General features: G+C 31.7%; 1 protein-coding gene across 1 annotated transcript in view; it reads right to left on the bottom strand.

The window, feature by feature from the left end:
• The window catches only part of Zdhhc21 (zDHHC palmitoyltransferase 21), a 61,517-nt gene that overhangs the window by 13,849 nt on the left and 21,369 nt on the right, over nucleotides 1-26,299 (bottom strand). Inside the window, exons 5-6 of the mRNA XM_076843423.2 lie at nucleotides 23,999-24,110; nucleotides 20,640-20,778 (exon numbers count right to left, since the gene is read on the bottom strand). Coding sequence (XP_076699538.1) covers nucleotides 20,640-20,778; nucleotides 23,999-24,110 — 251 coding nt within the window. The remainder of the gene's footprint in view (nucleotides 1-20,639; nucleotides 20,779-23,998; nucleotides 24,111-26,299) is intronic.

Below are 26,299 nucleotides of genomic sequence, written 5' to 3'. Positions count from 1 at the left end.
ACCACCACTGTCATGCTCTGGGATATGTAGAAGAAATATAAAAATGATAGATAGTTCTCCATGCCCTCAAGAAGTATAGTTTATTTAGAGAGAAAACATTTCAGAACTCCAAATTCTATAACAGGGATGTGTGCAGAAAGTACTGTAGAAATGAAAAGCAATGTCTAGTAGGGACAGCTGGATATGCTGCAAGGGAAAACTGATTTTTCTGGCTCAAGGTGAAGATCCTGAAAGTGAGGCAGGTACACGACACAAAAACAAAAAACATTAAATTCACCATCACTCCTACCAACAAAATATACCACAGGAGGGAATCAAAGAATTAAGATTTCTTCAGGAAACCAGTTGTTGCTTAGCTTTGGAGTAACAAAGCCACAGTGAATAAAAGCAACAAGTAGACTGGAAATACTACCCCTCTACCCCCGGCCAAAAAACCTCACAAGCACCCACATGCTTTCTTTTATACTGATCATGGTTACTAAGTAAAGGTATTCTGGAAGCAATACCAAAAGTAGGGAGGCCACTGAAAATAATGCTTAAGACAAAGAAGTGATACTTCTCTGTGTATCACATCAATAAACCACTAGACTCAAGTAAAAATCTAGTACCATGCTTATTGTAGTGCCTATGTATTTCTTTACCATTTAATATGAATAAAATTGTATGGCTATTTTTACTAGATTCTTTTTTTTGGTACTGGGGATTGAACTCAGGGGCACTCAACTACTGAGCCCCAGGCACAGCCCTATTTTGTATTTTATTTAGAGACAAGGTCTCATTGAGTTTCTAAGTGCCTTGCTAAGTTGCTGAGGCTGGTTATGAACTCGCAATTCTCCTGTTTCAGCCTCCCAAGCCACAGGGATATTTTTACTAGATTCTTATCCTTGTATCACTGATGAAGTTTTTGAGTATTGTGCCTCCATTTTCTCATAGCTTTGTGGTCTTGCTGCATGGGTTTACATAGTACAGTAATTTTTAAAAATATATACACTGCATTATAATAGATTTACTGTACTAAAATTACCATTTTTGGTAATATAACATAATAATATACAAATAAAATCCATCCTCTCTTTTCCCAGTGAAAAGATTTTAAAAAAATTTTTTGCCAAGTACAATTTATAAATGCCAGAGATGGTGATAAGACTAAAAGATCTAGTTATAATATTAGATTTATTCATTTGGTTAAACATTTACAGTATTTATATAAAACAGGAAAATGTTTTGATCTAGAAATTACTGTTTATTACCTTCACACTTTCAAAAACCAATTGTATTCCAAGTACACACATGCATAACTAACACCAACACTAAATCCATATTTTAAGTCATTTAACACTGTTCTCTAGAGTATATCTTTAGTTCTATCTTAGATTTTTTTTAGATATAGCACTCTCTGAATCTAAAACACTGACTTAAGAAACTTTATCAAAATCCCAAAAACTTATTCACTATTCAAGATCTTTACAAAATGGGCCGAACTGTACCCACCCAAAACTCATGTGTTTAAGTCCTAAACTCCAGTGCCTCAGAATGTGACTACATTTGAAGATAATTCTTTAAAGTAGTAACTAAATCAAACTGAGACTTTTAGGGTACATGCTAAACCAATTCAACTGCTGTTCTTATAAGAAGGAGAAATCTGGTCACACAAAGAGACACTAGGGACACTCCCACACAGAAGAAAGACCATGTAAGAACACATCGAGAAGGTGGCCATGTGCAAGCCAAAGAGAAAGGCCCAAACTGCTGACACCATATTCTTAGACTTTCAGCCATCAGAGCTTGAAGAATATAAATTTCTGTTTAAGCTATGGAGTCTATGGTATTTTGTTATGGTAGCCCTAGCAAAATAATATAATCAGTAACTATCCCTTATTGTTTTGATTTCTCCCTATTTTTCGTTAAGACATGCCGACACACTATCCTCTTAAGAATGAGGATACCTGAAACCACACATAGCCTCCAGCACATTTCTTCTCATCACAATCTTCCTCTTACCCCTACCAAAAGGTAAAGGATACTGATTCATTCTTCTGCATTAAAAAAAAAAAAATTATTTATTTATTTATAGAAGAAAAAGTAGGCCCTAATCTCCATCATGTGGGATTAGGCCCTAACTTCCTTAATAAGACTTAATAAGACTCCTGTGGCACAAGAATTAAAATCAAGAATCAATAAATAGGATGGACCCAAACCAAAAAGTTTCTTCTCAGCAAAAGAAACAATCTGTGAGGTGAACAGAGAGCATACATCTGGGGAGCAAATCTTTATCCCTCACACATCAGATAGAGCGCTAATCACTAGGGTATATGAAGAACTCAAAAAAAACTAGAAACCAAATAACCCAATCAATGAATGGGCCAAGGACCTGAAGAGACACTTCTCAGAAGATGATGTACAATGAATCAACAAACACATGAAAAATGTTCATCATCACTAGCAAATAGAGAAATGCAAATCAAAACCACTCTAAGATTTCATCTCACTCCAGTCAGAATGGCAGCTATTATGCATACAAACAACAATAAGTGTTGGCGAGGATGTGGGGAAAAAGGTACACACATACACTGCTGGTGGGACTGCAAACTGGTGCAGCCAATCTGAAAAGCAGTATGGAGATTTCTTAGAGAACTGGGAATGGAACCACCATTTGACCCAGCTATCCCTCTCCAGGGTCTATACCCAAAGGACTTAAAAACAGCATAATACAGGGACACAGCCACATCAATGTTCATAGCAGCACAACTCACAATAGCTAAATTGTGGAACCAACCTAGATGCTTTTCAATAGATGAATGGAAAAAAAAATGTTGCATACATACCCAATGGAATATTACTCAGCAATAAAAGAAAATAAAATCATGGCATTTGCAGATAAATGGATAGAGTTAGAGAAGATAATGCTAAGTGAAGTTAGCTAATCCCCCCAAAACAAATATCGAATGTTTTCTTTGATAAAGGAAGCTGATTCATAGTGGGACAGGGAGGGGGAGCATGGGAGGAATAGACAAACTCTAGATAGGGCAGAGGGGTGGGAGGGGGAAGGAGGGAGCATGGGGTAATTAATGATGGTTGAATGTGATGATCATTATTATCCAAAGTACATGTATGAGGACACAAATTGGTGTGAGTATACTATGTATACAACCAGAGATATAAAAAATTGAACTCTATATATGTAATAAGAGTTGTAATGCATTCTGTTGTTACATATAAATAAAAAAGAAAGAAATGTTAGAAAAAAAAAAAGGTATCGGCCAAGTAAGTCTTTCCAAGTTTTCCTAACAATCAAGTGAAATCATAAATATTAAAATGACCTATAAACCATTTATTTATTTATTTATTCATTCATTCATTCATTTATTTATTTATGCTGGGAATTGAACCCATGGTCTTGTACTTGCAAGGGAAGCACTCTATCTACTGAGCTATACTCCCAGCCCTCTTCACGCATTTTTGATACTATGTTTGCACACTGCAAATACCTTCTCTCATTAAGAGACTACCTGTTTGTTTTCTTTATGGTATTTTTTGACAAATCCAAATGCAATTTTAATGTAGTCAAATTTATCTTTTCTTGTATCAATTTTTGGGGAGAGGGTGTATCAGGGTTGAAATCAGGGGCACTTGACCATTGAACCACATCCCCAGTCCTATTTTGTATTTTATTTAGAGTTGCTTAGCACCTTGCTTTTGCTGAGGCTGGCTTTGAACTCACAAACCTCCTACCTCAGCCTCCCAAGCCTCTGGGATTATAGGTGTGCCCAGCCCCTGTATCTATTTTTATATTCTGTTTAAGAAGTTTTTATTGACCCTGAACTAATAATAATATTCTCCTCTATTATCTTCTCAAAAGTCTTTTTAAAAGTTTTATAAGTTTTACCTTTCACATTGAGGTTACTAATCCACTTAGATGTTGGTACACCATAAAAGACAGGGATCTGAATTTACTTTTACTGTATGGATATTCAATTATTCCAGAATAATTTATTTGAAAAGCTGTCTTTTCCTCAGTAATTAGAGATCAAGTATCCATACATATATGGGATCTGATTTGGCCTATTTAGTTCCTTCCGTTGGTTTATTTGTTTATCCCTGTGCCAATGACAAGTATCTTAGTTACTATGACTTCGTAATACATCTTGACACCTGGTAGGCTAAGTGATACCATCTTGATTTTCTGTAATTGCTTATTCTAGATAATTTGGATTTCTATAAAAATTTCTATTAAAATCTTAAAGTTGGATTTTCAAGTTACAACACACAAACGTATATTCACAAATAACATTTTCTTTTCATTAAGTTCCCCAAGTTTCCCCCTGGATATTTTGTACTTTTTTTGTCGGATTTAATTCAAGAACTTTGTTGGTTTTTTATTCTATTTGTCAGATTTAATTCAAGAACTTTTTTTTCTTATTCAACTCTTAATGACATCTGCTATTGATTTCATTACCTAAAGGTTTGTGAACATAAAATTTTTTTCTGAATAAAAATAATTAGTTTTTAAAAATACTGTTTTGAAATTACTAGGTAAACTTTCTTTAAAACCCAAATTGTTTCCACAATATATCATCTGCAAGTAATTTTATTTATTTATTTCAATTTATTTCTTTCAGCAGTTATACCGTCTCTTTCTTTCTCTTGCCCTATGGCACTAGCTACAACTTTTAGAACTATATTCAACAAAAACAGTGGCAGTGGGTCTCAATGTCTTGTCTCCCAATTCAGAGGAAAAGAAGTCAATAATTCATTTTGGCATGCTGTAGTTGGCAGAGGAGTATTTTTGTTCACATGTTTTCAGAAACATTTTATCTTTCATTTGCTTAAGGAAGTTCTCATCTAATTCTACTTTGGAAAGATTTATACATGAACAAATGCTGAATTGTATCTTCATAAATTGAGAGATCAGCATTTTTAAAATCTAATTTGTTAAAGTGATAAAATATACTGACTGGTATTCAAATGTAAAAAAAAAAAAAACACCTTTCATTCCTAGGATAAACTCAACTTGGTTAGGCTGATTATTATATAATTCTATTCAGTCTACTAGTATTTTGTTTAGGAGTTGTTCATCTATGTTCACAATCAGACTAGTCTATAATTTTCTTTCTCACATTTTTCTTTATTGGTTATATACCCATGAGAAGCTATCCACATAAAATAAGTTGGGAAGATTTTACTCTTTTGTTATCCTCTGAAAGAATTTGTGACTGAAATTATCATTTTCTTTCATATTTGACAGAGCTAGAACTTACTGATCAACCTATGAGTATTTACTGCAGGAAAAATTTTAGCTACTCCTTATGACTATAGGACTACCTGTTTCCAATTTCTTTCTGAAGCTATATTATGTTTGTAGATCAGGAAATTAGATCACATAAAAAATGTCAACTATCTAAACTGATCAACAGAATTAATATAATCCTAAGAAAAGATCCCCCACTATAGTAGAGAACATAATCTACTGGTAGGAGTTTTCTGTTTTGGTTTGTAGGAACTGATATGCTGTTTCTAAATTTTATGGGGAGGTTGAGCAAACACAAAGGAGAACAGGTAGGAGGGTCTGTTCCACTGAGTATATTTTCATCAGGGCCAGTATCACCCCCAAGAGGAAACATTTAGCAATTTAAGTAATTTGGGGCCCTACTCAACTCCTATCAACACAATCTTATTCCTTAGTATTAAACTTCATTGGAGGGTTGGAGAAAAAATGTCCATAAAACCTCAAACACTGAAAAATATTGCTTTACTGTCTAATATGATTTATTATAAGAGTAATAAAGCTATAATTATGATAATATGGTATAATTACAAGAAGAAGTAAACAGACCAATAGATTAGAGAAGAGATAGAAACATATATACACACATATGGATCTTGATTCATGACAAAGTGGACACTGTACATAGAGGAGAAAGAATTATCATTTCAATAAATGCTGACAAGATCAACTGACTATTCATCTGTGAAACAATGAAATCCTTAATCCTATCTCTAGTTAGAATTTAAAAAACCAATTCTAACTACAAATGGGAAAGACAGAAAAATACAGTACCTAGATGACAATATGGAAGAATTATATCAGTGACTTTAGGCTAGAATAAGACTTCTTAAATTGAACTCAAAAAAGTGCTACCCAAAAAGGAAAAGACTGGTGATTTAGAATACATTTAAATTAAAAACTTCTATCAAAAACTACCATTAACAGATTGGAAAGGTAAACCACAGAGTGGAAGAAAATATTTATAATATATACAATTTTAAAAAAGCGCTAATCTAAAACTTCCTGCAATTACTTGAAAAAAAGTTAAATGGACAAAATACTTAAAACAGGTATATCTCACCAAATATGTTATTCATAGGCTCACTAAATACATGAAAAGGGGCTCAAGCCCAGTAGTCATCAGAGAAATGCAAATTAAAACACAATGAAGTATAGTTCTCATGCACCTAACTGCCAATGTCAGAAAAATTTAAACAGATATTAGTGAGGTTGTTAGCAACTTCAACTTACACAGTCTACTAGTCGAAGTTAAAGTCTTACAACTACTTTGGAAAACTGTTTTAACAATATTTAAAGGACACACACATAACTTCTGACCACTAGCACTTTTAGCTGTACATCCAAGTGAAACGTGCACACAAAGAGCAAGAGATATGAACAAGAATGTTTAATGCTAGCATTGTATGTAATAACCCCAAACTGGAAACAATGTAAATGTTCATCAATAGTTTGAATAAATTGTTTTATTTGACATGAAATACTCTGAATATTTATGGCAATGTTTATAGTAATGAAAATTAACTATACCTATCTCAACAACTTACCAATGTTGTCCAAAGAAGCACTGGAAGAATCCAGTGATCTATGTATTTTAATTTTGGGGTACTCTGCCATAGGTATATCTTATTTTATTTTTGTACTAGAGATTGAACCTAGAGTGCTTAACCACTGAGCCACAACCCCAGCCCTTACTTATATTTTATTTAGAGACAGGGTCTCACCGAATAGGATATTGCTAAGTTGCTGAGGCTGGCTTTGAACTTGCTATCCTCCTGTCTCAGCCTCCCAAGCTGCTGGGATTACAGGTATGTGCCACTGTGCCCCCCTGATATATTGTATTTTATAATATAAAGGGTTCAAAATAAAATTATAGTAGAAAAGACGGTTATAGTAATTAAATAAAGAATATAAACATTTTATTGGTTTTAGAAAAAAACAGAAATCTTTAAAAAAATAATAAAAGTAAAATATTTAGTTGCATATGACTTGTAAAAGGAGAGAAAAATATATCATATAAGATACAGAAAAGGACACAGAGACAAAGGAAAAATAGAAGAGTCAGAGGGACTCTGACCTCATCTGCCACTGTCTTGGCTCATTCTGATCTATTCTCACTGACCTTGCTCTTTCTCAAATATATCTGGCCAATTCTCATATTAAGGGCCATTATATTTATTCTTCCCAGAAAACTCTCCAGATATCCACATACTTATCCCCTCATTTTCTTCACGTCTTTGCTTAAATATCACTATAGAGCATGTTTCCTTGACCAGAGTACAGATTATCCCAACATTCCCTATCTCCTCGCCCTTTTTCACTTTTTCCATAGGAATTATCTCAATCTGATACAAGATTATTTATTTATTTGTTGTTTGTCTCTCTTAGCAGTAAATATATGTCTTGAAGATGGGGATTTGGGCATGTCTTGTTCAGTGATGAGTCCCTGGAGCCAAGAATGGGCTTTATCTCATAGCAGGTACTTAATATATTGAACAAATGAATAAAAATGAAGAACAATGCTGGACACGAAAAGCAAGTCTCCTCCCCCTGAGGAGACAGGGATTAATGACAAGATTTTTCCATACATGTAGTGGCAGGGATAAACACAGAAAAAGTAACTGTAGGCAATACATACACAGATATACATGTCCTCACGCACAAACCAAGAGAAGAGAGGGGCAGTTCCTTGAAATAATATCCCTATCCTGCTATCTGGTGATCTTTTGGAATGATATATAAAATTCCAAAGGTGGTGTAAAACTAGACAGTAGTGGGGGCATCACTGCTTGATGAAAGTGAAATGAAATAATTCAGAGTTAGATTTGGCTACTTTGGATCTAGCAAATAATTCTTCCAATACCTGGTCTATGAATTCCTTGAACTTATTTCTTCTTACTATCTTATCTTGTATAAGTTTTAATCCATTCTAAGACTATATCCTATATCATTCCCAATAATTCTTTCTATAACATAACGTGCAGTGTCAAGTATACCACTCTATGAATACCTCCTTCTATCTTTCAAGTTAACTCCCTGTTGGCCATTAATGTTAACAAATTCTCAACCTCAGTGGGACCTCCAATTTGTTGATCCAACCATCACTTCATTGTCTATTGTTGGCTTTCCCAAGAACATTCATTCACCTTCTACTTGTTCCCATTCTATGGACCACTGTTAAAATTCCTCTTTCAATATGCAATCAACATTCTTGACTCTTTCTTGCCATTCTTCTCCTGTTTCATTGACTGTTCATTCTTAGTTACCTTTCTTTTTCCTCCTCACCTTTATGACTCAAAATTTATGAGTAAAGAGGGCTTGCCCTCCAGATCACTATTCTTCTCCATCTATACGTACACTCAAAGATATCTCTAATAAAGTTCATGGCTTTAAACTTCATCTTTAAACTGAAAGCTACTAACTCATACAACTTGGCTGAAATTCGATTCCCTATCTAACAGCCTAGAATCCCTTCTTGGATATCAAATAGACACTCAAAGTAGACAAGCATAAAACCAAAATCTTTTAATTTTTTACTAAAACTTACTCTTTCCTCATCTTAGTATATGGTATCTGCGCACTTCCAGTTGTCTAAGCCCTGAAACCTTGAAATCATCTGCAACTCTTCACCTTTTATCTCCACAACCAAATCGTCAACAAACCCTGTTAACTCTTCAAACTCTTAACAGGCCACTTCTTAACACTTTTACCCCCACTGTAATCATCTCATGCTTGGACTATATTTTATTTTTATTTTTTTCTTTTTGTTTCTTTGCTTTTCTATTTCTTTTTTAATTTTTTAAAATTTATTGACCATATTTTAATGGCCTAATTTTTAGCAGTCTTCCTGCTGTCATTCTAGTCCCTAAATTTATTCTTCTTAATAGTTGGAATTTTCTTTCTAAAATGTAAATGAGATTATGTAAATCTACACAAATCCTTCAATAGCTCCCAAAGCACAACCATTAAACATCTTAACAAAACAAGGGTCCACCTGCCATGTACAGCTTGGTGCACTCAATCCAATGCCTATTACTCTCCCTAACTCACTCTGCTTAAGACATACTGATCTCCTGATTGATCCTCAAAAAACTCAGGTAGGCTCTACTTTGGGGTATTGTCACTGGTTCTTTCCTCTGCCTAAAATGTTCTTGCTCCTGATAATGGGGGGCTTGCTTGAGTTCTCAAGAGTCATATGAGAAAGGCCTTCCCTGACTACATCATCAATTATCACTCTCCATCCCTGTATCCTTCTTTATTATGCTTTAAAATGCTTACTTTGTTTGCCATACTTTTGCTTACTGCCTGTTTCCTACAATTAGAATGTTAGCTCCTTAAATGCAAACTTGGAACAGAGACCAGTGCACACATTAACCATGCAACAAGTATTCGTTGAATAACTGAATGAATGTGTTTCTCAATTTGTTTTACAAATAAAATTTTACACTTAAATAATGGTTTTTCTATCAATTCACTATGAAACAATTTTCAACTACAATCTACTGTCTCTAAGTAATTTTATATGTTTTAATGAGACTAACCAGGAAAGTAACAATTCATGATCTTCCATCTACTGAAGGGTTTATCAACTTCAGCACTACTGACAACTGGAGCTGGATAATTCTGTTGTGAAGAGCTTCCCTCTGCATTGTAGAATACTTAATAGCATCCCTGGCCTATGCCCACAAAATACCAGTAGTCCCCAACTGTCAAATCAAGAATGTCTCTAGATATCTCCCAATGTCCCCCAGGGAACAATATCTCCCACATCCCTACAGAGAATCAGCACATTATTAGTAAGGATTTTATTTTTCCTGTTTTTCAAGAAGAGAAATAGTTTAGACATCTGAGATGGCAATTTTCACAGATTTGAATATTCAAAATGATTAAATAATTTCACTTGCTGAGGGTAAGTTCAGATGATAATTACACATACATTAAAATAATTTTAATTTAATCCTAAAATAAAATTCTATTACATCTTTATGCTTTTTTGCACATTTTAGAATGAATGCACTTAAGTTTACTAATTCCAAAATACAGGTAAAGAAGTTACAGATGAATTCTGTACCACCCTCTCCATACACGAACCCCTCTAATCCTGAGGTAAAATACACATTTTTCAGTCTTATTACATTCTAAAGGAAATTAACATTTAAGGAGGAAAAAATCTTTATTTATTATCTCTCTAGTGACTATCACTGAGTGTTCAGAATTAAACATTACATTTTGGTGCAGACATGGATGCAACTATATTATAGAGCAAATTTTAATGGCACCTCACTGCAGACAGAAAGTAAATATTTCATAAAAATTATTTTGCCTGCCTTGCCATATTCTGGCAGTAAATTTTCTAGAAAAGTTAGAGGAATTCAATAAGAAAACAGGGTAACATATTTTCTTGCTAAATTTACCTCTTAATGCAGTGCTACAGTGTTTGATAAAAGAGTGACAAAAAAAAAATTGCTGCCAGGTTTTAACAATTTAACCATTTAATTTCAAAAAGACTAAAAAAATCTCACAGAGAAATAAAAACTGCAGAATCTTCTATGTTAAATGCTATTACATTTGTAATTAATATGCTATATAAACACATCTAATAAGAAAATATATTAGTTACTTGGTACTGCAATACAAGGACAAGATTTATTATACGGTTTCTGAATCCCATCTGTCAGTAAAAGCACGGGGATATACTGACAAATATAATTATTCTTAGAATAACTATTATTAGAATAATAGAATAGTCTAAAACTGGTTCTGTCTATAAACTATATACCTGACGCCATGCCTTTCAAGAGAAAAACAAGACCAAAAATGTTACTAAGGGACAATATCTCTACTAGCATTTCCAGAATACATGAACAAAAAAGCCAAATTATTTTCACACTACCATTAAAAATAATTTTCATCTCATATTGATTTTAATTCCATAGTGTTCTCTGTTACTCTTATCAAAAATCCAAAAAGCTTATATTTCAGCAATCTTATCCATTCATTCATGACCATAATAAATAAATTACCTTGTATGTATTAAGAAAACCAAGATTTTTTTAAAGTATAAAATATTTTTACAAATAGCAATATACTCAGGATTCTTTAAGATTATACAAAAAGATTAAAATGAATTAGGAAGAGATTTACCAATATTAAAAGCTACCTGCAACCAAGTCTTCTGGCTATTTCTATTCTTTATTAGCCAAAAGCCTAGGCGAATAATTTTGTGGCACAGTTCTGACATCAAATCCCTAGCAACGCTATTAGACATCAGCCAATTGGAATAATAATAACGTATCTTCCTAGCAGAAGAGTTGGCTGGGCTACTAAACATTATTTATTTTCCTTTTCTGAATTTTGGCAGCAGGTCCTTTATTGAAATTCTCCTCTCTTCTCCTTCTGTCACCCTATGCTCTCATAGCCTTGAATGCAGTTAGTATGTTAGTTTTTGTCCTTGCCATAAAAATACAAAACAATTCATTTGAAATCATCTGAATCTATTTCATTAAAAAAATTTTTAAAATACAACTTTAGAAGTAAAGTGATATGCCACAAATGACTAACTACCTTAATACTAATAATCACAAATTAATTTTTTTAAAAAGAGTTCGTGTTCCCTCATATGGAGAAATAACAATCATTGTCTACAATACCTGACTGCCAGCAGGTTTAAGTGTTTTTTAGAGTATGTTTTAACCTACTAGAATGCCTTTAGAAGATATATTGAACAATCTTTATACAAGACAAAATACTGAAGCAGGGTTGCCTCCATTAAAAAAAAAAAAAAAAAACATCAGGCCAGGCACAGTGGCATATACCCATAATCTCACCACCTTGGGAGGTTGAGGCAAGAGGATTCCAAGTTCAAGGGCAGTCTCAGCAATTTAGTGAGACCCTTGGCAACTTAGAGAGACCCTGTCTTAAAATGAAAAATAAAAAAGACTGGGGATATAGCTGAATGGCAAAGACTTCCTGGTTCAATCCCAAAGAAGGGAGAAAAGACCAACCAACCAACCGACCTATCAAAAGGTACACTGAACATTCTTTGAAGAGCAGATTTTGTGATACTTTATTATTTATCAATCTGGTTTTTTTTAATGAAAAGCTATGCTACAATAATACTGCTTTAAAATTTTCTTCAAGCAAAAACATAAAAAGTATTTGCAAGCTTGGTGTTATTCCAAAGCATGACTTAGGGACAGACAAAAATCAGCCCAAATCATATCTCTGTCAAATGGTTATTCTATGACTACACAAGTTATTGAATCTCTCTGAATCTCAGTCATTTTACTTGTAAAATGGAAACCATATTGTTTATGCTCTCATTAATACTTCAAAAAGTAGATATTTTCCAATAATCCAAGAAATATGCAAATCCAGAATAAGATAATAAAAAGTAAAAATTATTAAATATGTGACTAATAAAATATTCTAAGACAACATATAATGAACTTAAGACAGTATACTCTTTAAATAAAATGATACCTTCCTTCGTATTTAATTAAAAAGCTGTAATTTTCTTGTATTGCTTTTGATAAACCAATATAATTATTATAATAAATTCAATAATGTTCCAAATAACTAAAATTTCATTATGAATATTTAAATAACCATATGAAATAGTCAACAAATACAGATCTTGATCAGTTGAAAGTTCATTTTCTTTAATAGCCATCCATTTTACTAAATTAAAATGCCAGATCATTCCCCAATGCATAGGTTTTTAGATCCTTACAATAATTTTCATCCAAATAACTACTTAAAGACAGACATTAGTTTCAAGAAGATTTTTAAGTAAATCCAATATTATACTGTATTGGATTCAACTCTTTTTCCCATTATAAATGTAAATGAGGGTCAAGTGAGGTTAATGTTCAACATTTGAAACACTTTTCCAAACTTTTCAAAGTTTATAAGTTTTACTGATTTCTGCTCCTCCCAAAAATGTTTAATTTATCCCTACTTATTTAAAAAAAAAACTATTCAATTTTCTGCAGTTTTTCTAGATATTCATTTATTTTTGCTTCTTACACTAATTGTGAACTTTGGAATTTTTTAATTACTTTTTTCAAAGAAGATAGTATATACTAATTATTTTAGGTTTGCAGCCTTTCCTTAGCATACGGCTTAGAATGCAAGTCAACATTTATAGCTTAAAAATATAAATCCAAAATTTGAGCATTGATTCATGATGAGCTATAAAATCCTTACCTCCTACACTCCTTACTCCTTCTTTCCCTCAACAAAGAATATATTTATGAATTTCCTCAAAACGTCACAAAGTAAAACCAGGTAAATCTTTGAACATCCCTGACAGATAGATATTTTAAAAGTAAAGAGATTAAAAATGTAAAAGGCTGGGGAAATAGCTCAGTGGTAGAGTGCTTACCTAACATGTACAAGGACCTGGGTTCAATCCCAGCACCACAGGGTTGGGGAGGAGAGGGGAAATCTAAAAAGGATTAAGTTACTGTTACCAAATACATATACATACATATATGTGTATATACATATATATATACACACACACACATACACATAAAAATATGTGGAAATTGCAAAGGAATTACAGTAATCCAGTTAAAAAGAGCCTTCCTGAAAACAGTGAGAAAAGAGAAATGGAGAATCAGATTTCCAAACTGTTCATATCCCAGAATTTGAGAACAGTCTGCTTTCTTTCAATTCTTCCCCATGAGCATAACTATAATGTACCAGTTTCTTCTGAGTACATGTTAAGTTCCATCACAACAGTTAAAAGGCAACGAAGTTTTTTTGCTTTTGTTTAATGAATAAACACTTTCACCTTAAACAAACAAACAAACACATAAGAGTGGTTAACACTTCATTTTCCAACCCAGAAGACAAGGATTCAGCTTTGGCATTTAAAGATGGGCTACAAAAGATACTATGCTGCCATCTATCTACCTGAAAAGGCACACAGAAATTGCAGACAAGAGTGTTCACTTCAGTCTGGCTAACGGACTATAACAGAGTATAGGATCAAAGCCCATGTCATACTTTAACTTCATCATTATTTCCACAAGAAAGATGCACAGTAATCATTAGTACCACTTCCAAACATACTTGGGGACTTTTGGTGATATTTATTCCATATTCCAAAAAACAAAAACAGTAATAAGGAGAATGAATTAAAGAGGTTTCTGACACTATCTGGCCAACTTTGCACACATAATCAAGAGCTGCATATACTTTTTTGTCTTGGGAAAAATAAAGGGAACACAAAGAAGACACTAAAAAATGATGGCAAAGAATTATTTGAAGAATATTCCACTACAAAACATTGTTTAAAATATCAATAGTAATAATGGTGACTTTTGTACTGAAATAGTAATTTTTCTACCTTTGCTTTAAAAAAAAACCATAATGTCATCTTCAAAGGAATTGCTATAGAGAAAGCAATGTTCTATTATTTAGCCTTAGAAATATTTGGTATACAGTTAGTATTTTATAACACATTTAGCCCTAAAACTGACTGTTCTAATTGATGCCTCAAGGTATATATTATTTTCTTGCCCAGTAATGGCTTCCCTCATCTTTTCAATTTGTTTACACCTCACTTATAAATTCATTGAGTTCAATTTTCTGAAGAATTAACAGTTCCCAAAGCTTAGGGCCACAGAAGTTTTGCCCCATACCATGCTGCAAGACATCACATATGCTGATTATAACATGAGTACTGCTTCCTGGAATTGTGGATTAGGAAGAAGTGATTAGAATCACCAAAGGAGAAATTTTTAAATAAAGTCCTGTTGTCACTAATGCCTAATAGGGAATTGTTTGCATGACATCAATGCTCCTTCCAAGAACCCTATAAAAAGCCAGAGAAAACCCAACTAATTAATAAACAGCTGTTAGAATATACTGGAAAGTAGTCAAACTAGCCAGAATTTAAAAGAGAGAGTAGAACTACATTAAGATTAGCCCTACATCTGCACTGCTTTTACCTTGAACAAGTTAAACAACTGGAAGGCACAATCCATAATAAACACCTCAATTTTTCCTGAGACATCAAAAGGATACACCATAGAAGTGAAGGCAAACTGTCCTTCACTAAAACAAACCTAGAAATTATATATCTTTATAAAATAACAATAAATATAATACATGTCGTCTTCCAAAAAACTAAAGTACTTAGACCAATGTTCTGCTATTTAGCATTAGAAAAACATGTAATAAAACTCCTGAATGAATCAAGATGAACCTTCTTTTATATCCTATATTTAAAAAGCAAACACAGAGTAAATCATATCTGGAGTTAGAACACATCAACCAGATCTTCTTATAAGTTATCAAACAAAATGCTCAGTATCCAATAAAAATTTATGAGGCATGTCAGAATATTAGACCAAATATCTGGAAAGGAAGAGGAAAAAAGTCAATAAAACAGACAAGGAAATCTCAAAATTGAAGCTATCTGACACAGACATTAAAATAACTTTGAGTAAAATATTTTAAAAATAGATGACAAAATGGAAAATTTTATCAGAGAAGTAACCTATGAAAAACAGGATCGAATAGAAATTATGAAACTGAAAGATGAAATAACTGAATTAAGAATTCAATAGATTAGAGCAAAAAAGCTGATTAGTAAATCAAAAGACAAATCAGTAGAAAATATCTAGACTAAACTACATAGGGAAAAAGGAAAATGCAGAAAGATAGGCAGTACAGTGAGACCTCGTGTATATTTCATTAGAATCCCAAAACTGCAAGAAAAAAAGTAGGGCAGAAGTAATATTTAAAGTGATGCAGGCCAAGAAACTTCTATAACTTAAGATTTTCATTCAGTCCACAGATTCAAAAAGTTACATAAAAGTATCCAAAAGGAAAAAAGCATCAAAAGTAACACTGAAGCACATCACAAAATTACAGAATAACTGCTAAAATACAAAGATTAAAAAGAATCATAAAAATAGCTACAGAAAAGACAAACATCATTTCTATGGAGGAAAAATAAGCAAACACATGGCTTTACAACACAAATTATAAGAAACCACAAGACAATGGAATAAGTTAAAAAAAAAAAAAGCCTGAAAGCAATTTTCAGTCTGTAATTCTTTGTCAGCCAATAAATGCTTCAAAAATGAAGAAGAAATAAAGACATTTTCAGGTGTATGAAAATTGGGAGAATTTGTTTCAGCAGACTTGGAAGTAAAAGGCAGGAGGAAAAGAATCCCTGAAATGACTTAGAAATTTATGAAGACACAAAGACTAAGAAAAGCATCAATATGTGGATAATTCAAAATAAATATTCACAATATATAATATATGCATCACAACATATAATGCATAAGTAACAGCAACAATGTTTTCTTGCCATGTGATTTTAGTTCTACAACTGCTGAATACCACACTATACCAAAAAATGATAATGGTAGGGCATGTTCTAAGGGCACTGCATTCATTATGTAGGCAATGTTCACAGTCTAACTTGTATTAGACGTCCTCAAAAATATCAGGAAAACTATTTTTTTAAAAGGAGTAAAAGAATAAAACCATTAGAACAGAAAAATTGAAATTCAAATGGAAAATTCCAAAATAGACAGGAAAAGGAGAAAATTGAAAACAAAGAACAGATGGGTTCAAATAGAAAATAAAAAGAAGATGACAGAATTAAACTTAATAAAAATGAACTAAGTCATTAAAAGACAATGACCACTGGGCATGGTGGTGCAAGCCTATAATCCCTGTGGCTCTGAGAGTAAAGCAGGAGGATCACAAGTTCAAAGCCAGCCTTAACAACTTAGTAAGGCCCTGTCTAAAAATAAAAAGGGCTTGGGATGTGGTTTAATGGTTATGTGCCTCTGGGTTCAATCACTGGTATCAAAAAAAAAAAAAGGGATAATGACCAAGACTAGTTTTTTGTTTGTTTTTAATTAAAATATCTGCCATCTACAAGAAACATACAAGACATAAGAAAAATAAAATTTTAAAGTAAAGATTGTCTTTATCGACCATGAAAACACTCACTAAAAGAAAGCTAATACAACTAATCAAATAATGGGCAAGAATCATTACTATAGATAAGTGTATTTTATAATGATACAAGAGTCAATTCACCAAGAATATATAACAATTCTAAATTTGTGTGTGCCTAGTTGTATAGCTTAAATTTTCGACATCTAAATCAATGAAATGAGTAGGATTCATCTCAATGTATACTGAACATTCATTTTGCTTCAGTTCCAGGAATATTTTGAGATATATAAATTATAAAATACTTTCAACAATTTTAGTCATAATTTTGGTCCTAGAATTTAGCTTTACTCTAATAAATTCAGTTAGAAACATTGATAGCAAACATTGCATTTTATGTATTTAAATTTGTCTAGTAAAATTGTCTTTTCTTATATTGGGTAACATTGTGTTAAAGCTCCCCCTCCATAAACCTATCTTGATAACGTATATAAATCCTTCATTCAGAGAATATATCATGTACAAGATTTTAAAATATGGATTTTTCAATAGGATGCAAAGTGATCTTAGAAATGTCATAATATAAACTCTTTGAGTTCCCATTTTATTACCTCTAATATGATGGTAAATTATAAAAACATCCCACTTAATGCAATAAGAATAATGTAAGTCAGGCTAAGAGAAGACTATCTGTTCAGCACTATTAGATATAAATAACAAATAAATTATAAGTAATTCTGGGGACCTAGACTATAATTTACTGAATTTGAAAGTAATTTTTATTGTAAGTAATATCATCTAGGTTTTTGACTTTTATTTGGTAATACTATTGATTAACATATTATGACTGTTTAAAATTAAAAATTCAACAATAAATTGCTCTAAGGAAAAAAAATCTGGTTTGAGTTCCTAAAACCCAGTTTGTATTAATTTTTTGTAAATTTTTTCCCTAATATTTTTAATCTTTCAATGAACTTATATTGTTATCTTTTCTCAACATTCAGTATGCACATTAAAATTATATATGTGTACATATAAAGGTAGATAGATATATTCAAATATCATCTATAGTCAGTTTCTTCCTTTAAAAGAAACAAATTCTTCCTCTAATTGGCATTAATACCTCCACATTTTCTATCTTACACTTAAAGAAAGAAATCAGTGCATAACTTCAAATGTTTTAATCCTTCAGTTAGTTACCACCACGACATTCTTATTTCATTACTGGAATTAGTATATCACGAATTTCCTAGAAACCCTACTAAATGGCCTAAAATATATTCATTAAAATTAAGAGACCAAAGAAAAACTGTTCTCTCCTTCTAAGGGCTTTCATTAAAATGAAATGTAACATAAACTGAACATCTAGTATATACCAGATATTTTTACATAATTATCTTATTTAATCTATTATTCACATTTTTTAGAAGAAATATAATTGAAGAGGTAAAAGAACGGATCAAAGGTTATACATGTTACAAGAAAAGCCAGGCTTTGATCCTAGGTTATGTCTTGTTTATGAAACCAATATCTTTCCACTAACAGCTGGCAAATGTAAAGAACCTGATAGTTAATATTGTAGGTTTTGCTGGTCACATTAGGTTCTACTGACCATAGTCTCTATCAATACTACTCAAATCTGTAGTAGCACAAAAGCAGTCATAGACAATATGTAAACAAATGAGAGCAGTTGTTTTCCAGTAAAACTTTAAAATACTTCAAACTGTCAAAAACACTTAAGAAGACAGATATATTTAACCCAATGCCCCAATAATTTGTCAATCCGTGTACTATACTACAATGCATTCCCTTTTAGAGATCTTTATCACTAACACCACTACATTTCTTTTCTCTCACTTTTAAAATAATATCTCAATTTTAATGAGCCATTTTATTTTAATGCTTTTCTTATTAGGCTTAATTATATGCAATAGTTTACTCAAGAGAATTCTGACAAGTTCTAACTATAATACCCATTATACCAGAAATTAATCTATAAATAAGAACACATATTTCTAAAACCAGAATGAACATGTGGAACGCCCATATTTAAAATTCTCTTTTCAATTTCAGTAATTAGATTGTAATTTTAATTGCTCAGGTATATCTCAATAAATATAATCATTAGCCCTCACTAAAATATGCAGTGAAACACTAAATATTTAGAAAATACTTTTAATTCTTCAAAATGATCATGTATACTACAACAATTCAAGCACACAGAACTTAAGACTTTCTCTCATAATTTTCCTTATTCCCAAATTCAATTCCCAAATTCTGTTTCACCACAGAACCTTTTTTTCATATAAAGGTTTAAACAGTATAAATTGATATAAAAAGGAATGAAAAATTCTTTCTCCATCAGAGGTTTTATTCTTTCTCCCTTCCATCCCTACCTTGCATCCTCGCCTGTAAGCCTGGTCATTCTTGTGTCTCTCTCTCTCTCTCTCTCTCTCTCTCTCTCTCTCTCTCTCTCTCACACACACACACACACACACACACACACAGACACACACAGTATTTTTTTAAATGCAATCCAACACCAAATAAAATGGAAAGCATAATAATCAAAAAATACAAATATCAGGTTCAAACCTCAGCCCTAAAACTAAAACCAGGTGAATAGTCACTTCTTAGCTTTGTGTCTTTTGGTACACCTCTATTAGTCTCTGTGTCTTCATGTGGTGTTGGAAAATTACAGGATGAGTGAAAATAAGATGTATATAGCCCAGTGTGGACACAGGGAATCAAAATTTCTTGTTACTGCCATCACCACCACCTCCACCACTGCCACTGTGGGAAGTCAATGTCTACTCCACTCCTCTACAACAGGGAAATCACTGCCTTGAATGGTATAAACATAAGGATAATTCTTTAAAAAACACCCTGCAAACTCACCTTATTATTATTGTTAAAAATCAAGGGCAGAAGGAATCCTTTTTCTCAAGAACTTAACTGTTTGAGAACCTTTATAAAATTAAACTGTTTCTATGGTTTTTTGTTAAATTTCTTGACACATTTTTTACTTGGTACACAACAGCTGTACATAATGATGGGATTTGTTGTTACATATTAGTACACACACACAAAATAACAAGAAAAATTAGCCAATAACACTCCCCCTGGATCTTTATTCCTGAAAAAAGAATTTAACACTTTTTCTTTGTTTTTCATCATGTAGGTATTTTAAACCAAGATACATGTATTAAAAGATCTAATATGTTGGTTTATAAAAAAAGCTACTCAACATTAAGAAATAATCATAAAGGGATCAGATTAAGGTCTACTTCTTAAATTCTAACAGTTTGGGGCTTATTGTTTTGTGGTTTTTTTTTTAAATCTTCTGCCCTTAAAGGAACCACCATGCTAATAATTGTATGCTACAGCTACTCTAACATTAGTGGATATAAACATTTCTTACCAAATTACGCTTTTTTAGTGGAAGAAAATAATAATAGTGGCAGAAAGAAAACATCAGTGCGTAGCAAGTAAGAAGTTCAGTGTAGAAACACAACTGTAGAAAAAGCCAATGATTATCTTCACCAACACAATTGTTAATCCTGAAGAAAAAAAAAATGAAAAAGAAAAAATATTTTAAACTTTAACAAGATGTTCATTTCAGGATCAGTAAGACTAAAATTAAACTCACATTACTTCATATATGCTTAATTTCATTGAGATGTACTAAAGCCACTCAAACCAAAAATAAGCTGTATATTAAAAAAAGATATGCCATCTTACATTTGTAAAACATTTCTTACTTAACAAAGGTAAACCCACATATATACAATAATTCTTCAACTCACAACAATCCAGTGAGGCATGAAGAACAGATATTAAGTAGTCTCCTTGTGTCATTGATGGAAACAGAAACAAAATAGTTAAACCACTAGCCAGAGGATGTACAGTTAGAAGAGCTAAGGGCCAATAGAGAAGGAAGAAAGAATCCTCTTTTGACATTCTTCTTCCAGCATAGTGTTCTAATTGTGGAGGGCAATGTGAAGTAAAACAGTTTAAATTTTCTACTCTGACATAAATGCTAAGTGTTCACAATTTTCTTTTTAAAAATCTATTCCTGGTTGCTGAAAATACAAATGTATTAAAAATCACGTAAAAATACTAAGAGCTACATTTCCAGCAACATAACAGAGAAATCTAAGTAGGATAAACGATTAATGTTATAATTCAAAATTTTTCAAACACTAATTTAAACTGAGTATTAAACTGTTCTTAACTTACATAATATATCCAAACTTTCAAACTATTTTAAAATTCCAGGAGAAAACTCTAATTTAAAATTAACTTCCATGAATATTTTCATTTCAAAACAGCATTATACTGTCACAGAAAAAAAGAAAAAAGAAATATAATAAAAGGTTGTGTTCCTAGTTTAAACTGTTATTTTTAAAGTATATCACTAAATTATTTTTAAGTAAAACAGAACTGAGAAACCTTGTGGAGGCATTTATTAGATTTAAGAGTACATATTTTGTAAACAAAAAGATTTACTGTTGTTACTTATAAGCAGGGTTGTAAGAGAAGTGAGCTTATGCATGCACTCAAAGATGTTCTTTAAGGGTTGGAGATATAGTTCAGTTGGTAGAGTGCTTGCCTTACATGCACAAGGCCCTGGGTTCGATCCCCAGCACACACACACAAAAGATGTTCTTTAATAGCTGTGGTTTAAAAGATGACATCCTTGTCCCATGTTTCCTATACCCAAGAAGTTTGGCAAATAGCTCCTATGATCACTGCACTCTTAACCAGAGAACTTTAATAAGCATTAAATCTATTTAGGTCCCTTCCTTTCTAATCTTATATAATCTTTTCTACTTCTCCTCTCCTACCAAAACTGTGAAAACTTTAATAAAACTAGGGAAGCAATAAGCCTAGAAACAGAGAAAAATACTTCCATGATAGAATTCTGGTTAAAAGGCACTTCATTTGGTCACCAACAAGCTAGTCATTATCTCTTAAACAAATATCACTAACTTTTAAAAATACATTTCCAAGCTGATTTCTTTTTAAATCTTTAAAACTACAGGATTCTTTTGCAAGGAAGCATCAATATCTTGGCATAATAATGTACCATGAACATTATTATATTTTTAGTTCATTAGAAACATGATTATAAAAAGTGCTTAAAACTGAGTTCTTCAGTAATTACCACTTTTCTGAATACATGTTTCACATACCTGTTTTTAATCTATTACTGTGATTGCAAACACCATTGAGGTTTAGAAAATTATTTGGGACTTAATTTGTTTAAATCTAAGGCATATTTTACAAATAATATCTATATGTCACATTATATTATCCTGTTGATAGTTTTAGACAATGTTTAAAATTTTTACATAGTAACAAAGTGCTTTTATTTCAAGTGATCTTAATTTTCCCTAATCTTGGGAAATTATCTTCTATTTAAATAATCAGATTATATTTAAATAATCAACCAAATTGCCACTAACAGTTTGCTAATTAGCTGTGCCACCAAAATAAATTATCAAAAATATGACATTTTTGGTACAAAGTAAAAATTTATTCTCTAGAATATTATATGCTGATGCTCAGAAAATACCAGAATGAAACATTTATGTTTTGAAGGATTAATTTATAAATACAAAGTTTTTATGTTGCCTTTTTGTAAAAACTGTCTCCATTCTAGAGTTTTCTTCCTATCTCTATTCCTTATAATGTGTAAATTCCACATTTTAACACTGGGATGTTTGAGAGCATTAAGCTAAGTGGAGAAAAATGATAAAAGCAATTATAAAGAATACTGTAACGTAGTTAACTTTGTATAAATGCATGCATGTGTGTACAAACATAAATATATATGTATATAGATATATTTATAAAGTGCTACACTATACCAGTTTAAATATTTATACAAGATCCAATGCTAGGAAAACAGAATTAAATACAATATCTTGTTCACAGATTTCAGTGACAGCTTTGAAATGAGATACAATACAGAATTCTCACAGCATTTGTTTTCAAAAATTCTACTTTTCAACTGAACATTTTAAGTATTACAAGAGAGCCCCCTATTGACCAAAAATGTTGGCAGTTCAACAGAATCAGCTAATTATTACTTACACACATACAACATGCATGAAATCTTTTTTTTTTAATTTTTTAGTTGTTGATGGACCTTTATTTTATTTATTTATTTATACGCAGTGCTGAGACTCAAACCCAGTGACTCACACATGCAAAACAAGCAACACTGAGCCATAACCACAGCCAGACATGAAATCTTAATACCTATATCTAATACATAGAACTTTAAAAGGCGTATGGAGTAGAAGCAGGTTATCAGGGCATCTGAAATGCAGTGCTCTTTAGTTGAACAAGAAAAGGCAAATAAAAATGATGGGATGTATATGGTTTGTTATAAGAAGAACTAACAACTACTATTTAAGTACTTCCTGCATGACAGATACTGTACCAAATGCCTCATTTAATACAAGCACCTCAGTCTTTTTGTACATTTGGGTGCATGTTAATTTTTATTGTTCTGCTCAAATATCTCCTTGTTGTTAGCAAAGGGGATCTCTGTGGAAAAATGCCTTTGGGAACTGACAGAACCATATGACCGAATAAAATATACATATGTCCTTATTAGAAAATTTTTTTTAACTGAATAACTTAATAAAATTTTTGTTTAATCCTGGCAAGTTTGAGGTTTTCACCAACTTGTTTTTCTTTTTTATTTTTCTTTACTTTTCTTTTTTCTTTTCTTTCTTTTTTGCTAAAAGTGACTTATTCTTTTCTTACCATGGACAGTGATGATCCATTCTTCTCACACAGTGGCCACAGCGGCTGCAATGATGGGAACGCTTTGGTCTCAACAAATTACACTTGTTACATAATTCCCAGAACTCCCTTTCTAGAGAAAGAAATTAAAATGCATTTAACAAAGACAAATGATTAATGCTAAAATTCAACAACTGTTTAGAAGATTTTATAGGAAGTCTTCAATATCTATCTCTAAGAGATTTCTAAGTCTCCAAGGTAAATGTGCCATAAATGTTGTTGTTTTAGTCTATGTCTGTCTTATTTTTGTGTTTCTAATTTTAAACATTATGAAAATAAAAGATTACTGTTACATTCAAAGTAAGGAACAGAAGCAATGTATTTAAGTTTTGCACATATTGCTAGAATATAAGTAAAATCCAATGACAAAACCCTAAAGTAAAACTGAATTATTATATCAAAACAGAATTTATTTAAACAAACTAATTTATAGAAATTGTATCATCTAAAAGCAAAAGAAGAAATAACATGGAGTCCTGGGTTCAGCAAATTAATAAGTTGAAATTAATCCTATAAACTCACTAGAAAAACAGAGATGGTATTCACTCCCAAAGGCTTTCCACAAACCATTTTTAAAATATCAATGAATTAATCTGAGAATATGTACAGGAGCAAGTTAGAGTAGGAGATCAGAATGGTTTAGAAGTATCAGAATAGTTTCAGTAGTGAGGAAGGTTATAAAAAGATTACTATATAATGCAAATAAAGAGGCTCTTCACAAAACTGTTCTATCACTAAGCAGGGAATATTCTCTGGTATATAGTAAAAGAGCACACAATGACATTCTATGCTAAAAACATGAGGTTTGCATAAGTAAAAAGGCATTTGTTTTCATTATAAACTGTTTTAATCAGACCCATAAAATTATGGGACAGTCATCTTCCAAGACAATACAAGTGCTCTTATATAAATACATCTTTTAATATGTATTGAAATGAAATTTTACTTTTATAAAATTCTTAATTTTTTTCAGCACTTATTTTATACTACCCCATATCCTGACTCTCACATTCACAATGAATATTACTATATGCAGAATGTGACTAACATACAAAAGGTGGTCAACAAATGCTTGCTGAAGTATGAAAAATTTAAAATAAAAAAGGAAATATTCTAAATAAAAGATATTAGAGGTTTTCTAAAATGATTTAGATAATCATTTTCTAAATTGATTCCCCATTTGAATTCCATTATTTTAGTTTAATGGCCAAGAATAAGTCAACATACTGGAATTTTATGTGGTAAAGCATCAGGGAAACATTTTCTGCTACAGATGTCTCTGAAGAAACCAGTAAGTACAAATAAAACCTACATAAAATTTGATTTTTCCAATTAGAAAGTTGATAACATTATCTTTTACACTTGAAATCTTATTTTAGAAGAAAATCCTTTTATTTCTTATAGTTCTTATTTTAGTAGAAACATATCATGTAAGACAGCAACAATATTAAAGCTGAATTGAGATACAATTAAACTAGTATTATTTAACTATAAGTGAAATAGAAACTCATCTATTATGTAACACATTATGATGTCACAAGCATATCATTTTTCTCTATTTAGCTTAATGCTCTCAAACATCCCAGTGTTAAAACGTGGAATTCACACATTATAAGGAATAGAGACAGAAAGGAAACTCTAGGAGATAATTTTCACAAAAGAGCAACATAAAAAATTTATGTTTATAAATAAATCCTTCAAAACATAAATATAATGTTTCATTCTGGTGTTTCTGAGCATCAGTATATAATAGCCTAGAGAAAAAATTTTTTATTTTGTACCAAAAATGTTATATTCTATGAAAAGAAAGCATTTGGCTATGTCAGAAAAAGCCTAAAATTCTGTAGTTTAGACCGAAGACTGGCAAATTACAGTGTAGGAAATCCACTCCACCACCTGTTTTTGAAACCCATGAGTTAAGAATGTGATGTCAAAATCATATATGACATGAAAAAAATATATAAACTTAAATTTCACTGTTTATAAATAAAGTTTTATTTGTTATATGCCCATTAATTTATGTATTATTCATGGCTGCTTTCTGTACTACAATGACAAAGCTAAGTTGTGACAGAGACTTATATGGCCCATAAAGGTCAAAATATTTACTATCAGGCCTTTACAGTAAAGAAGAGCCTGACAACCTGTGGTCTGGACCATAAATTTGTTTAAAGAAAGAGCTTGGCTAAATTGAAGATACTACAGAATATCTAAAATGAGAAAGACCTACAAACAGTTATACACACATACATACGCACAATG

This window comes from Callospermophilus lateralis, chromosome 2 (genome assembly GCF_048772815.1).
Source record: "Callospermophilus lateralis isolate mCalLat2 chromosome 2, mCalLat2.hap1, whole genome shotgun sequence".
NCBI classification, from domain to species: Eukaryota; Metazoa; Chordata; class Mammalia; order Rodentia; family Sciuridae; genus Callospermophilus; species Callospermophilus lateralis.
Note: the sequence above shows the minus strand (reverse complement) of the source record. Positions and strands in the feature narration are given on the sequence as shown.